Below are 16694 nucleotides of genomic sequence, written 5' to 3' on the forward strand. Positions count from 1 at the left end.
TCAAAGATGCGGGTTGCTGTAGAAAGTATTTCTGTGTCAGATGTTTTTTGTAAAATTGTATTTTATATTGAGATGTGCCACTAAACTACACAGCTGTCTACACTGGCTCTCCTAAATATATTAATATACGTGTAATTTCCGGGCGTAAAAAACATACTGAAATAAAATGGCAAGCTCCGTGACGATGATGGTTTTCACTATGCTCCGAAAAGCAAAATACGTTTATATAAATATACACGAACATCTATAATACATACCATTACAGATACATACAGTAAAGTATAGTGAACCGCTGTCTTTATTTCTGATAGAACGATATTCGAATGGAACTCGGTTCTGTTCTGTGTATGGTGAGATGAATCGGGCGCAGCGCCCCTAGCGGTATGTCTTATGAATGACACGCTGGCTGATGAAATCTTGCTATTAGTTTGCATTTGGGCTCCCAGTCTAGGCTTGTAATTTCTCCCGGGCAGTCATGCTGTATTCAATCCAGAACCTCGAGTTTACACATGACTTTCAAATATCCTTTTAATTAACTTTAAGGAACTGCCAACCGTGTCTTATTACCTACAATTATTTACTGAAACAGCTGCCACGTGTGTGCCTTGTATTGAGAAGCACGCAGCTAAGATTGAAACATTAGACCAGCGATCGAGATGTGCCATGTTTTCAGTGACTCAACAAACCTCAGTTTTTATATATATATAATTTCTTAGCAGACGCCCTTACCCAGGGCGACTTACAATTGTTACAAGATATCACATTATACATTATTTCACATTATACAGATATCACATTATTTATTTATTTTTTTACATACAATTACCCATTTACACAGCTGGGTTTTTACTGGAGCAATCTAGGTAAAGTACTTTGCTCAAGGGTACAGCAGCAGTGTCCCCCACCTGGGATTGAACCCACGACCCTCCGGTCAAGAGTCCAGAGCCCTAACCACTACTCCACACTGCTGCCCATATCAAGAGTAAATCAGGTCCTTGGTCTCTTTGCTGTTCCTCGTCAAGAGGACAGCTTGCAGTAAACATTACTGTTGTTACCGTGCCTTTTCATACAGTCACTAACATTCAAGTGCTGCAAATCAATCAGTCCTGTATACAGCCATGCAATACAACGCAATGTGTACTGTTAGTCCTTCAGTGCTTAAGGAGTTCAGTGTTTTAATGCAGACTCCACACACACTAGCTTAGCATAGTGGTTCTCAATTCTAATTCTGGGGGACCACTGCCCTGCTGGTATTTGTTCAATTAAGGGTTCAATTAAGTAATTGAGAGCTTGGTTGGAATAAAAACCAGCAGGGCAGTGGTACCCCAGGACCAGGGCTGAGAACCACTGGCTTAGCACACGACCTCTCCTCTTCCCTCTCCCTCTCTCTTTTTTCCTCTTGAATTTGTTACATAAAAATTGTACCTTTTGTTTTGATATTAAAAATAGAATTGTTGATATAAAAAGAATGTGAGAATTAAATGTCCTGCACTTGGAAATAGTGAACTAACACAAGACTGAATAATTTGGATAGCGCTCCATTTTGAGTGGCATAAATAAGTATTTAATTAATATGAAGTTTAGTTACATGTTTATAAACAGTCAATAGATATGCCATACATGTGTGTGTCTATCATTAGACTGTGATTGGAGCTCATATTTCATATGCATGTGGACTGTGTTTTTTGAGACTTGGTAGTTTCCTGCACCTTTAAAAAGACTGGTATGCAAAGCTACATTAATATCAATAATTATATTAAATGCCAAAATGGCTTGCCGTTGGTGTCATGTGCCTGTGAGCCCGTGGTATGAAATGCAGAACTCAAAGCAGAAACTAACCACAAGGTCTGTTTTTGCCTGGAGAGATGACTTCAAATAGTGGCAAACATCCCAAAAACAAATGCTATTTAACAAGTGAATGCTTGACTTTTAAGAGTCTCATGACCCAGGCATGTGTTTTTTTTGTTTTTGTTTGTTTTTTTTTAAAAGAAACTGTTTGACAAGCTTGACTGAAAATGTAGCATTCATTACTGTCCATGCTGGATATGATATGGAGTTATTATTATAGCATGTTCTGCCACCATTGTTTATGTTGCACGCTACGGCATAGCTACAGAAGTGTGTGTCTTTACCTTAAAATGACGATCATTTATTTTAGCTGCTTGTTTTTACAAACACAAAATACTGTTCTCATCCACAAATACTAAGATCGTTGATGCACCATAACATAAAGTCGAAATACTGGTAGTCAATAATATATATATATATATATATATATATATATATATATATATATATATATATATATATATATATATATATATATACACACACACAAAATTGATACTGTGCTGCATTGAGAAAAATATATATATTGTACCGATCTCTGTTAACGCAGCCAGGCGCATCACACAGGGCGAGGCAATTCACACACAGACGAATGGCGGGCGCAAACCGGCTGTTTTGCACAGCGGTATCGGTGCTATGCTTTATGCGAAAGGTCCCGGGTTCGGGTTCGCGCCCGCCCTCCGCCTGTGTGTCGAATCGCCTCGCCCTGTGTGATGCGCCTGCCTGTGTTAATAAGAAACTTCTGCTACAAATCACGGATTACTGTATATCCCGGTAGCCGTTCTGAGTGCAGGCTACAGTTCCATATAATCTATTTATAGTGTCACATTATTTCCGTGTATGCCTTTTATCTCAATAGTAATAAATAATAATAATCATACTAATAATTTGTCATTTAGCAAGCCAAATCGGAGTAGTAACAAGCATTCAACCATCTTTGGCGTGTTACTGAATTATATATAGTCTTGCCAAACAAGCATTGCGCCACATTTTAGGCCTGCTTTACATATTACCCATTTATACAGTTGGGTTTTTACTGGAGCAATCTAGGTAAAGTACCTTGCTCAAGGGTATTGCAGCAGTGTCCCCCACCTGGGACTGAACCCACGACCATCCGGTCCAGAGCCCTAACCACTACTCCACACTGCTGCCCATATATATATATATATATATATATATATATATATATATATATATATATATATTTAAATAACTAAGCACTATATAACAATATCATAAAATAATTTGTAACAGCAAGACCTTTGTAACTAATTTGCTTCAGTGGGTACTGGCGGTCCTTGTCGTGCGTCACGGGCAGTGGCGACGCGTAGGGGGGGAGGCGGGGGGGGGGGGCGGTGCGGATTTTTCTTTTCGCTCACGGAGCGAACTTTTTATGTACCGCGTTTCTATCAGCCAATGAGAATACATAAGCAAGCTGCACTCTCTGAACCCCACACAGATGCATGTAACGCACAGGCTATGATTACTGTATAGGCTATGTGAGACACTTTCTCTTAATGTCTGTGCAGAATTCTGAATTCTGTAATAATTTCTGTGATCGTAGAATTGGGGAATCCTGTTAGGATTGGTGATTAAACCTGTTCGTTTATGATTAAAAAATAGTGTTGGATGTAAAGATGTAAGCAAAATAAAGCAGGCGAGTAGAAAACGTTCTTATTACGCACTGTTTCAAACATGCTAACATTGTGACAATTAAATATAGTTCAATATTGAACACTTGATTTGATATGTTTGATGTTTATAAATAAGGGTTAAATTAACGTTTGGAGGGGGGGGGGTCCACAATAAGGTCCTGCAATGGGACCCATCTTCCTCTTCCTCCGCCACTGCAGGGAGAGGATCACTCAGCGTGATCTGGCACCGTGTCCGCTCGTAGTTACTTTATCTATCTCATATAAGCAATGCACACCGCTTTTACACTTTACAGTACAAACGGATGCGCAACGTGACGTAACACTGAGCGAAAGAAGCGAAGTAGCCTATGGCCTGACAGCTATAGGGGAAAGGGAAAAAAATTCAAAAATTAGCTATTTGTTTTGGTCGCCCTAATTTTTCTAAACGGCAGAAAACTGTTGATGAACCGTCTGAAGACAGCTAACTAGCAGCTATACCACCGGCAGTCCTGCGCCAGTCAAACGGTAATTAAATTAGTCAGGATTTGTGAGATTAAATAAAACGGTTTGCTTGGCTTTGAACACAACATGTTAGTTAACAGAAATGAACAACCGTAAATACGAATGGAATTATATAGAGTTATTTGTATTTATTATCATAATGTGAAATTGAAAAATGATGTTAATGTCAAGTCCTTTGCTTCGTATTTCCTTTTTCGTTTTTAAACGGAAGTGTTCTGAACTGAATCTCTCTTTTTAACTATTTTGCACAACAGTGTATTTGGTTATTGGATCTTCTGTTAAAAAAAATGTTCTTTATTTTTCGAAAATAAAACGTCAATGCACAAACAAGAAATCAGGTTGCCTGCATCACTGTGATTACTCACCTTAAAAAAAGTTACAATTTCCGTCCCCTACCGAAAAAAAATCCTGGCTGCGCCACTGCTGCCAGGGTTTATTATTTTAAAAATAATATATATATATATATATATATATATATATATATATATATATATATATATATATATATATATATATATATATATATATATATATATATATTCGTTATAGAGAATATGTAAGTGCGCAGTTTATTTCAAACTGTCAGACCTTAATAACATCACCAAAGTGTGTCTAAGACCCTTCACCGTTATATTTGTTCTCGTGTGAGACTTTCACTTTTTCAGTCAGCGAAAATATGTTCTAAAAAACGGAGTGAATTTGACGTAGCCCTGTTAAAACAGCAAAAAGACAGCTACGTTTGGAGTTTTTTTTTTTCTACAGGAAAATAGCTAAACCACCAACGCCAGAGACATCAACAGAAACCGAACCGGATTCTTCTGCAGTTCAGAATGTTATTCACAGCAAGACAGCGTGACGATTTCAAACGGTCAGGCTAGTGCAGGTGCAGCTCACGATAATAGAGACCCTTGCAGGTAAAGTGTTGTTTGCAATTCTCTCGATTGTGACAAACCGGCGAAGAACTGTTTGTGATGACAGATCTAAAGCTAGCTTAAAAATGGTTAAAATCGGGCATCCGGTTTGAGCACGGTTTCGTTAGTTCCACGAGTCACGGGGCATGCTTTTGAAACAGTACTGTCTGAAACTGTCTGCCAACAAAAGTGACGCTGAAAAATAATTATAAAAACAGTATTGCGGAAGAGAAGTTTTGCATTCAGAAGTGTTGCTTTTAAAGTTTAACCAGGGATTGAAATTAGAGTCCCATTGCATAGCAGTTTGACCCAGATATACATGAGCTTGCTACCTGTACACTGTGGCTAATCAAGCACATATTAAAACCTGGAAAAACTGCTATACAATAGGAGTCTTGCTTCCATCCCTGGTTTAACGCTGGTATTTTTTAAACGTTATAGTGTCCCACACTTGTCTTCAGCCGCTGTAGTAGAGGAGGTTATTATTATTATTATTATTATTATTATTATTATTATTATTTATTTATTTATTTATTTATTTATTTATTTATTTATTTCTTAGCAGACGCCCTTATCCAGGGCGACTTACAATCGTAAGCAAATACATTTCAAGTGTTACAATACAAGTAATACAATAAGAGCAAGAAATACAATAACTTTTGTTCAAGCAAAGTACAAGTGTGACAAACCACAATTCAATAATACAGCAGATAATAGTGATAGTTACATCAGGATATGATTAAATAGTGATAGTTACATCAGGATGTGATTAAATACAAAGTACTACAGGTTAAACACTTGGCAGATTACAGTATTCTGAAGTACAGGATTAAATGCAGTAAAATAGGGGGCAGATAAGAGCAAAATAAAGCACATTTACATGAAGGGTGATAGTGTCCCAGGATACAAACAGAGGAGTTCTACAGGTGCTCTTTGAAGAGGTGAGTCTTGAGGAGGCGCAGGAATGTGGTCAGGGACTGGGCAGTCCTGACATCTGCAGGAAGGTCATTCCACCACTGCGGATCAAGGGTGGAGAAGGAGCGGGCTCTGGAGGCAGGGGAGCGTAGTGGAGGTAGAGCTAGTCTTCTAGTGCAGGCGGAGCGGAGAGGTTGAGTGGGGGTGTAGGGAGAGATGAGGGTCTGGAGGTAGCTGGGTGCAGTCTGGTCAAGGCATCTATAGGCTAGTACAAGAGTCTTGAACTGGATGCGAGCGGTGATCGGGAGCCAGTGGAGCGAGCGGAGTAGTGGAGTAGCGTGGGCGAAGCGAGGCAGAGAGAACACCAGGCGGGCAGCAGAGTTCTGGATGAGCTGGAGCGGACGGGTGGCGGACGCAGGGAGGCCAGCCAGGAGGGAGTTGCAGTAGTCTAGGCGGGAGAGTACCAGGGCCTGGACCAGGAGCTGGGTAGCATAGTTGGTGAGGAATACATTACAGTTTTACAAGCATTACCATATGGATTTGAGAAAAAAACATTACACAGACACTTCGGATTCTCTCATTATTTATGTATTTAGTATTTAAAATATCCAATGAACGTTTCATTCATACAACAGTGTGGAGTAGTGGTTAGGGCTCTGGACTCTTGACTGGAGGGTCTCTTGACTGGAAGGTCGTGCTGTACCCTTGAGCAAGGTACTTTACCTAGATTGCTCCAGTAAAAACCCAACTGTATAAATGGGGAATTGTATGTAAAAATAATGTGATATCATGTAACAATTGTAAGTCGCCCTGGATAAGGGCGTCTGCTAAGAAATGAATAACACAACCTTTTTTTTCGTGGCTTACAAACAGATGGACGAAAAAAATGCTTTCAGTTCTGGGAACAATTTTTCTATGAAGATAACAGGGATGGAAATAAGACTCCTGTTGCATTGGAGCTTGATCCATTCCTGGTTTTACTACGTCACACCTTTTTTTTACACAAGCCATTTGTGGTGCAGTGCACTTTTAAGCCGCTAGAAGGCAGTAAAAATAAATATTAAAACACAGGCAGACCATAGAATATCCTTTGTGATTTTTTTTTTCACTCTTGCTGTGTAACCTGGAAGCAGCGACGCTAAAAACATCCGGCTGTATCAACTGTAACACACATTGCACAGCAGATGAATTAACAATATGAGCTGACATAACAAGCCGGCCACATCACAGTACACAGCTACAGATTCCAACGTCTTAAATTCTATTTAAAATACCTTTGTTTAAATATGTATTTTTTAAATATGTTTTTCCTTTTTTTAAAATGAATAAACACACGGACACGCGTTGATTACGTCTCATACTACACTGTGCACGGTGACACTTGCATTGCGCAGTTTAAATTCTCCGTGTTTAATTCGAGCAGTGAGATTATTCACACTGAGCGGCTCAGTTTGCACTAACATGCCTGTTCGGGGTTCAATATTATTATTATTCCAGAAACGGTTGTCGTACAGATTGAACGCTAGACCCGAAGTGACGGGGTCCTTTTCGGGGCAGAGCAGACATTTCTCTGGGTTTTCTATTCTTCGGACCGGACCCGGTTCGGGAATGAAGGAACATCCGCCTGTCAAACGCGTTTGCAACTCGAAACTGGGTTCCCGGCTCACCGATACCGACCAGGACAGCGGTTCGAGCCGGCTCAAAAGGGTGTCAATTGAAGGGAACATTGGTAAGTATTATTATTATTATTATTATTATTATTATTATTATTATTATTATTATTATTATTATTATTATTCACAATTATAAGAATTGTATTTTATAAGTCCATAGTGTAGCGTGCACGGGGCAAGGCAGCAGCAGGGCTGGTAGGTGACGTAATCACACACAGGGACATAAGCCCGATATACTCTCCTTATTACACATTTAAATAACAGAATATAATGGGAATCAATCTGTACAACCTCCTGATAATAATAATAATAATAATAATAATGAAGGTTAGAAATTAGCAGTTGCTCTTGCCTCCCCGATTCATTTGTTAACTATCCTGTTATTTATTTTTGTATTGTTTATTATGTGTTTATTTAGCAGACGCCTTGATCCAAGGCGACTTACAGAGACTAGGGTGTGTGAACTATGCATCAGCTGCAGAGTCAGTTACAACTGACCCGAAAGACGGAGCACAAGGAGGTTAAGTGACTTGCTCAGGGTCACACAATGAGTCAGTGGCTGAGGTGGGATTTGAACCGGGGACCGCCTGGTTACAAGCCCCTTTTCTTTAACCACTGGACCACACAGCCTCCTATTGTTTTGTTAACGGGTATAACATAATGTTTATATAATAATATCGTTCCTTCGACATAGCTGGACAGGACCGCTAGGGGGCATCGTTTAATCAGTTATCGATCTTGTTTTTCTAGCCGTCGGGAAGTCCACCTTTGTCCGCCTGCTTAAGAAGGTGGAGAAACAGTGGGAAGTGATTCCAGAGCCCCTGAGCAAGTGGCAGAATCTTCAGATCTGCGAGTCCAGGGAGGTGAGCGAAAGGGAGATTAGCACAGGGCTGCGCTGCAGCACCTCGGAGAGGGGTATAGCTTCAGAACGAAGGCTCCCACAGCGCAGCTGCCACAGGGCTGCACTGCTACACCTCGGAGAGGGGTATAGCTTCAGAACGAAGGCTCCCACAGCGTGCTACAGGGCTGTGCTGGAACACCTCAGAGAGGGGTATAGCTTCAGAACGAAGGCTCCCACAGCGTAGCTGCCACAGGGCTGTGCTGCTGCACCTCTGAGAGGGGTATAGCTTCAGAACGAAGGCTCCCACAGCGTAGCTGCCACAGGGCTGTGCTGGAACACCTCGGAGAGGGGTATAGCTTCAGAACGAAGGCTCCCACAGCGTAGCTGCCACAGGGCTGTGCTGGAACACCTCGGAGAGGGGTATAGCTTCAGAACGAAGGCTCCCACAGTGTAGCTGCCACAGGGCTGTGCTGCAACATCTCCGGACGGTTTTTCAAAACTTTAGAAACTTTTGAAACTTTTCTGGATAACAGTGATCCGGATTTTTGTAATCCAATATTTTGTGATCGAGATTACTTTTATCTGGATCGTTCTGATCTGGTTTTTCAAAACATGTCGCTGTTGGATTACATTTATCCAGATTACAAGTAATTACGATTACGAAATCTGTTTTTCTAAAAGTAATTTAAATCTCAAAATATCTTGTCTCCCTTTCTCCCCTAACTCTTCTTTACCTCTCACCCCGCTCTCATCTCCCTCCCCTCCCCACCCCACTTGCCTTCCCTACCCACCTGTCCCCTTCTCCCCCTTTCCCCTCACCCCTGCCCTCTTTCTCATTCTCCTCTTTTCCATCCCTGTCCCTGACCCTCTCCCCTCCCCTTCCCCCTCTCCCTTCCCCACCTCCTCTCCTCTGCTCTCCCTCTCCCCTCCCCTCTCCCTTTCCCACCTCTTCTCCTCTGCTCTCCCTCTCCCCTCCCCTTGTCCCTCTCCCTTTCCCACCTCCTCTCCTCTGCTCTCCCTCTCCCCTCCCCTTCTCCCTCTCCCTTCCCCACCTCCTCTCCTCTGCTCTCCCTCTCCCCTCCCCTCCCCCTTTCCCACCTCCTCTCCTCTGCTCTCCCTCTCCCCTCCCCTTCTCCCTCTCCCTTCCCCACCTCCTCTCCTCTGCTCTCCCTCTCCCCTCCCCTCCCCTCTCCCTTTCCCACCTCCTCTCCTCTGCTCTCCCTCTCCCCTCCCCTTGTCCCTCTCCCTTTCCCACCTCCTCTCCTGTGCTCTCCCTCTCCCCTCCCCTTCTCCCTCTCCCTTCCCCACCTCCTCTCCTCTGCTCTCCCTCTCCCCTCCCCTCCCCTCTCCCTTTCCCACCTCCTCTCCTCTGCTCTCCCTCTCCCCTCCCCTCCCCTCTCCCTTTCCCACCTCCTCTCCTCTGCTCTCCCTCTCCCCTCCCCTTCCCCTCTCCCTTTCCCACCTCCTCTTCTGTGCTCTCCCTCTCCCCTCCCCTCTCCCTTTTCCTTCCCACCTCCTCTCCTCCCCTCTCCCTCTCTCTCAGGGGGTGTCGGGCTCCCAGCAGAGCGTCAGTAACCTGCTGCAGATCATGTACCAAGACCCCACCCGCTGGTCCTACACCTTCCAGAGCTTCTCCTGCATGAGCCGCCTCCGAGCCCAGCTGGAGGCTCCTCCGCCCAGCCTGCTGGAGCTCGAGAGGCCGCTGCAGATCTTCGAGCGCTCTGTCTACAGCGACAGGTAAACCCTTCACACTGCACACTATACACTGCACACTGCATATTATACACTGTACACTGCACACTATACACTGCACACTCCACACTACACTGTACACTATACACTGCTCACTCCACACTATACACTGCACACTATACACTGCACACTATACACTGTACACTATACACTACACTATTCACTGCACACTCCACACTGCACACTATACACTGCACACTATACACTGCACACTATACACTGTACACTATACACTGTACACTATACACTACACTATACACTGCACACTCCACATTGCACACTATACACTGCACACTATACACTGCACACTATACACTGTACACTATACACTACACTATACACTGCACACTCCACACTGCACACTATACACTGTACACTATACACTGCACACTGCACACTTTACACTCCACACTGCACACTATACACTACATTGCACACTCCACACTATACACTGCACACTATACACTACACTGTACACTCCACACTATACACTCCACACTATACACTGCACACTCCACACTATACACTGCACACTATACACTACACTGCACACACCACACTATACACTGCACACTCCACACTATACACTCCACACTATACACTGCACACTCCACACTATACACTGCACACTCCACACTACACTGCACACTCCACACTATACACTGCACACTCCACGCTATACACTGCACTCTCCACACTATACACTGTACACTATACACTGCACACACCCAACACATCACACTATACGCTGCACACACCCAGCACTGCACACTGCACACGCCCAGCAAGCACACTATGCACTGCACACTATGCACTGCACACTGCACAGCTGGCACGAGGAGTGGCTCATTGAGAAAACCGCACCGTGAGTCAATACCCAGGGACCAAACAACAACATAGAATTCCTTAAAGGATTTCTTGCCCCCGTAAGGATTACAGTTTTCCTCATGTTGCTTTGGCAGAGGGGGCCCTGGAGATCAGAGTAAGGTGGGGTGTCCGTTTGTAAGATCCTTGGCAGGGCTGAGATATGACACTTTGTTTGCAGGAGCCCGGATGTAGCCAATATGTTAAAAATGCTGGCCGTTTAATAAAGGGGGGGTCGCTAGACAATATAAAGCACAACCCTGTGATTGCAACCACTGACACCCTACATTATCTGGATCCCCGGGGGTCCCCCTATCAAAGCACCATGCTCGCTGTCTCTGCCTGCAGGTATGTGTTTGCAGTGTCTCCTGTTTGAGCTGGGCTGATTGCCTCTGCCTGCAGGTATGTGTTTGCAGTGTCTCCTGTTTGAGCTGGGCTGATTGTCTCTGCCTGCAGGTATGTGTTTGCAGTGAACCTGTTTGAGATGGGCTGCATCAACGAGACAGAGTGGGCCATCTACCAGGATTGGCACAGCTTCCTGGTCCAGCAGTTCAGCAAGAAGATTGAACTGGAAGGCATCGTCTACCTGAGAGCAGATCCACAGGTACAGTGCTCACACCAGGCATGGGAATCAGACTCCTACTGCATAGCAGCTTCACCCATTCCAGGTTTTACTACAAGCTTGATTAGCCACAGTGTGTAGGTAACAAGCTCAGGTGTGTCTGATTAAACTCATAGTGAAACCAGGAATGGATCACACTGCTCTGCAACAGGAGTCTTATTTTCATCCCTACACACACACACATAAAAGCATTACACAGGTACAGGGACTACACACACACACACACACACACACAGAGTCAATTCAAACAAACGCACACACATACACACAGTCAATTCAAACACACACAGTCAATTCAAACACACACACACACACACTTCAGTGTGTGTTTGAATTGACAGTGTGTGTATGTGTGTTTGAATTGACTGTGTGTGTGTGTTTGAATTGCCTGTGTGTGTGTGTGTGTTTGAATTGACTGTTTGAATTGACTCTGTGTGTGTGTGTGTGTTTGAATTGACAGTGTGTGTTTGAATTGACTGTGTGTGTTTGAATTGACTCTGTGTGTGTTTGAATTGACTCTGTGTGTGTGTGTGTGTGTTTGAATTGACTCTGTGTGTGTGTGTGTTTGAATTGACTCTGTGTGTGTGTGTTTGAATTGACTCTGTGTGTGTGTGTGTGTTTGAATTGACTCTGTGTGTGTGTGTGTGTGTTTGAATTGACTCTGTGTGTGTGTGTGTGTGTGTGTGTGTTTGAATTGATTCTGTGTGTGTGTGTGTGTGTTTGAATTGACTCTGTGTGTGTGTGTGTGTGTTTGAATTGACTCTGTGTGTGTGTGTGTGTGTGTGTTTGAATTGACTCTGTGTGTGTGTGTGTGTTTGAATTGACTCTGTGTGTGTGTGTGTGTGTTTGAATTGACTCTGTGTGTGTGTGTGTGTGTTTGAATTGACTCTCTGTGTGTGTGTGTGTTTGAATTGACTCTGTGTGTGTGTGTGTGTGTGTGTGTTTGAATTGACTCTGTGTGTGTGTGTGTGTGTTTGAATTGACTCTGTGTGTGTGTGTGTGTGTGTGTGTGTTTGAATTGACTCTGTGTGTGTGTGTGTGTGTGTTTGAATTGACTGTGTGTGTTTGAATTGACTCTGTGTGTGTGTGTTTGAATTGACTGTGTGTGTGTGTGTGTGTGTGTGTTTGAATTGACTCTGTGTGTGTGTGTGTGTGTGTGTGTGTTTGAATTGACTCTGTGTGTGTGTGTGTGTGTGTTTGAATTGACTCTGTGTGTGTGTGTGTGTGTTTGTGTTTGAATTGACTCTGTGTGTGTGTGTGTGTGTGTTTGAATTGACTCTGTGTGTGTGTGTGTGTGTGTGTGTGTGTGTTTGAATTGACTCTGTGTGTGTGTGTGTGTGTGTTTGAATTGACTCTGTGTGTGTGTGTGTGTGTGTTTGAATTGACTGTGTGTGTGTGTGTGTGTGTTTGAATTGACTCTGTGTGTGTGTGTGTGTTTGAATTGACTCTGTGTGTGTGTGTGTGTGTGTTTGAATTGACTCTGTGTGTGTGTGTGTGTGTGTTTGAATTGACTCTGTGTGTGTGTGTGTGTGTGTGTTTGAATTGACAGTGTGTTTTGCCCGCTTTGTTGCAGAAGTGTCTGGAGCGGCTGGGCCGGAGAGCCAGACAGGAGGAGAGGAGCGTCGACCTGCAGTATCTGGAGAGACTGCACAGCCAGCATGAGGACTGGCTGATTGAGAAAACAACACCGTGAGTCAGTAGAGCACTGCACACTGCACACTGCACATTGCACACTATACGCTGCACACTGCACGCTATACACTGAACGCTGCACACTGAACGCTGCACACTATATACTGCACACTATACACTGCACCCTGCACACTTTGCACTGCACGCTGCTCACTGCACACTATACACTGCACGCTGCACACTATACAGTGCACACTATACACTGCACCCTGCACACTTTGCACTGCACGCTGCTCACTGCACACTATACACTGCACAATATATGCTGCACACTGCACACTATACACTGCACACTATACACTGCACACTACAACCCAGCATGAGAACTGGCGTATTGAGAAAACCACATTGTGAATACACTGCATTGCACACACACACGCACACTCACACACACACACCCTGCACTCCACTCACACACACACACACCCTGCACTCCACACACACACACACGCACACACACACACTGCACTCCACACACACACACACACACACACCCCTGCATTCCGCACACACACTACACTCCACACACACACACACACCCTGCACTCCACTCACACACACACGCACTCACTCACACACACACACACACACACACCCCTGCATTCCGCACACACACTACACTCCACACACACACACACACACCCTGCACTCCACACACACACACACACACACACCCCTGCATTCCGCACACACACTACACTCCACACACACACACACACCCTGCACTCCACTCACACACACACGCACTCACTCACACACACACGCACACACACACACTGCACTCCACACACAAACGCACTCACTCACACACACTCACACACACACACACCCTGTACTCCACTCACACACACACTCACCCTGCACTCCACACACACACACACTCACCCTGCACTCCACACACACACACTCACACACTCACACACACTCTCACACACACACACCCCTGCACTCCACACACACACACACTCACACTCACACACACACCTGCACTCCACACACACACACACTCACACACACACACACCCCTGCACTCCACACACACGCACACAGGTCTGCACACCCAGCCCTGTACTGCTTGTTTGTTCCAGGCTGCACTTCGATCACCTGAAGAGCACCCCAGTGCTGGTGCTGGATGTGAACGAGGAGTTTGAGCAGGACCAGGCCGTGCAGGAGAAGCTGGTGAAGCAGGTACTGCACACTCAGCACTCCCATAGGGAAACACTGAAAACAGCTGGGAGAAAACAGCTGAAGCAGTTTTGGACACGTAATAAATATATTTGGAATTTTTCAGTTTATTTCCATTGCTTTATATGGGGGAAATGGCATCCTCATATGAGGTGATCATGCATTTGCTTGCTAGTCTTCCACATGTCCCCCAAAAAAACCCTTACAGGGCCGCTGTATGATGTTTTGTAAGCATGCAACCTTTCTGGACTGCTGTTAAAAAACCAGCAACAATCTGGAACCCTTTTGTGAGTAACAAACACACAAAGCAATGGAAACAAACCTGTGCAGGATGCATGCAATCATTCAGAATGGTTCTTTGCTCCAGCATAGGATTTTTTTAGATAATTGAGATCATTTACTGTATAATCTGTATAGGGCAGCAGTGTGGAGTAGTGGTTAGGGCTCTGGACTCTTGACCGGAGGGTCCCAGGTGGGGGACACTGCTGCTGTACCCTTAAGCAAGGTACTTTACCTAGATTGCAGTAAAAACAGTAAAAACCCAACTGTATAAATGGGTAATTGTATGTAAAAATTATATGATATCTAGTAACAATTGTAAGTCGCCCTGGATAAAGGCGTCTGCTAAGAGATAAATACTAATAATAATCTAACTGGCTGCCAGCATGGGAATACATTGAGTTTTTTTTTTTGCCTCACAAATTTGATCATCTCTGCTCTTTTCATTCTTGCTGTCTCTTAGGTAAAGAACTTCTTTGACAGTTTGTGGTTGCGAGTCTGACGACGCGGACCTGCCCAGGTTTTGGACGGGATACACATTCCCCTCCACTCAGCTGACGATAGGGGAAACCTCATTCCCGTAATTCTCATTAGCATCGCAAGCCACGTCCCTATTGGACCCTATTACAGCAGCTACTTTTATAATGCAGAGAGTGTAGATCTCGCACTCAGGAGGTCAACGACAAAGCGTTCGAAATGTTTCAACCACAGCAGGTTCTCTAGAAACAGAGTAAGTGTGTTAAGATCAGGTTTTTGTGTCTTTAGTTTTAATGACTTATAATTATGGCTTCTGGTTTTCAGTGTTTTGCCCCGAGTCTTCTACTCCCCTTTAAAAATTCAATTGATACCTGTTGAGCTATTCGTGTATCTCAATCACACTAAGAAACGCTTTCATAGTCAGATCGATTTCATTTATGGTTTTTTTTTTTTTTTCCCCCTGTGAAACAACTAAATGGTCTTTTAAAATCTTAAGTCTTATTTTGTCAGTTCAAAGCAGAAGTGACTCCTCTTTATTAGTGTAAGTACAGTCAGGCAGAACGATTGTAATAAAGTGTGTCTGGCTTCAAATACTTCATTTGCCTCGATAGCTTTGATAAAGATTAGCCGCTTCTCAACATGTCGCGATCTCGTTTGTACGTTCTGAAAAATGAAGTCTTGGCCGATTTTTTTAAAAACCCATTCAGCTGTTTCGCAGAAAGAAACCGTAAATTAAATCAATTTTACTATTGACACGTTTCTCAGCTGTGATTGAGAGACACAAAATGGGCTGTGTGGTCCAGTGGTTAAAGAAAAGGGCTTGTAATCAGGAGGTCCCTGGTTCAAATCCCACCTCAGCCACTGACTCATTGTGTGACCCTGAACAAGTCACTTAACCTCCTTGTGCTCCGTCTTTCTGGTGAGACGTAGTTGTAAGTGACTCTGCAGCTGATGCATAGTTCACACACCCTAGTCTCTGTAAGTCGCCTTGGATAAAGGCGTCTGCTAAATAAACAAAAAATAATTAAAGGAGAGGAGAAAAGTCACACCAATCAGAAGCCCTACTGGTAATGTATTTGTAAGTGTTTGGAGCTACCGGTAATCAAGTTGAGAGTGTACTTTTTCTTGCACTCTTTCTGTGAGTGCGTGAGGAATACTCTCAACTTGGCTAGAGGTGGCTCCGAACACTTCGAAACATGCCTGTAACATTACCATTCCCCTAAACACAGGTTTTACTATAATATTGTGCTTCTGAGTGAATGGATGTGAAATTGCATTGGCAGTGCTGGCCTGTTTCATCGAACCCCGCTGTGAGTTTCGTTTTTAAACTAGAGATCTGTGCTTCTTTAAAACTCTGGGATCGCTGGAGTTGTCATTATTTATAAATGGTACGCATCCCTCATTCCCCTACACCCACTGCTCAGGATAGTAATCTGGGTGCTAGTGCATTTATTAAATAAAAACAATGTTTTGTGCACA

At 43.8% G+C, this 16694-nt stretch overlaps 1 protein-coding gene across 3 annotated transcripts; it reads left to right on the forward strand.

The window, feature by feature from the left end:
• Positions 1-3876: 3876 nt before the first annotated feature.
• On the forward strand, positions 3877-16694 carry LOC117966483 (deoxycytidine kinase 2-like). 3 transcript variants are annotated; one of them, XM_059013719.1, is made up of 8 exons: positions 3877-4007; positions 7328-7559; positions 8254-8366; positions 9888-10081; positions 11417-11564; positions 13156-13271; positions 14363-14462; positions 15202-16694. In XM_059013719.1, the coding sequence occupies exons 2-8, from the start codon at positions 7439-7441 to the stop codon at positions 15238-15240; spliced, it is 831 nt and encodes a 276-aa protein (XP_058869702.1). In that variant the 5' UTR covers positions 3877-4007; positions 7328-7438; the 3' UTR covers positions 15241-16694. The 3 variants fall into 3 exon arrangements, with proteins under 3 accessions (XP_058869702.1, XP_058869703.1, XP_058869701.1); XM_059013720.1 differs by lacking the exon at positions 3877-4007 and adding an exon at positions 4797-4918; XM_059013718.1 differs by lacking the exon at positions 3877-4007 and having other exon boundaries at positions 6923-7559.

Source organism: Acipenser ruthenus, chromosome 46 (assembly GCF_902713425.1).
Source record: "Acipenser ruthenus chromosome 46, fAciRut3.2 maternal haplotype, whole genome shotgun sequence".
Taxonomy (NCBI): Eukaryota; Metazoa; Chordata; class Actinopteri; order Acipenseriformes; family Acipenseridae; genus Acipenser; species Acipenser ruthenus.

What these genes read in the sequence shown, in the direction of transcription:
- LOC117966483 (XM_059013718.1), top strand. Translation starts at nt 7,292, where the DNA reads ATGCCTGTTCGGGGTTCAATATTATTATTATTCCAGAAACGGTTGTCG. An exon ending in CGCTCTGTCTACAGCGACAG is followed by an intron (nt 10,082 to 11,416) that starts GTAAACCCTTCA and finishes CTCTGCCTGCAG; the next exon opens with GTATGTGTTTGCAGTGAACC. An exon ending in CTGATTGAGAAAACAACACC is followed by an intron (nt 13,272 to 14,362) that starts GTGAGTCAGTAG and finishes TGTTTGTTCCAG; the next exon opens with GCTGCACTTCGATCACCTGA.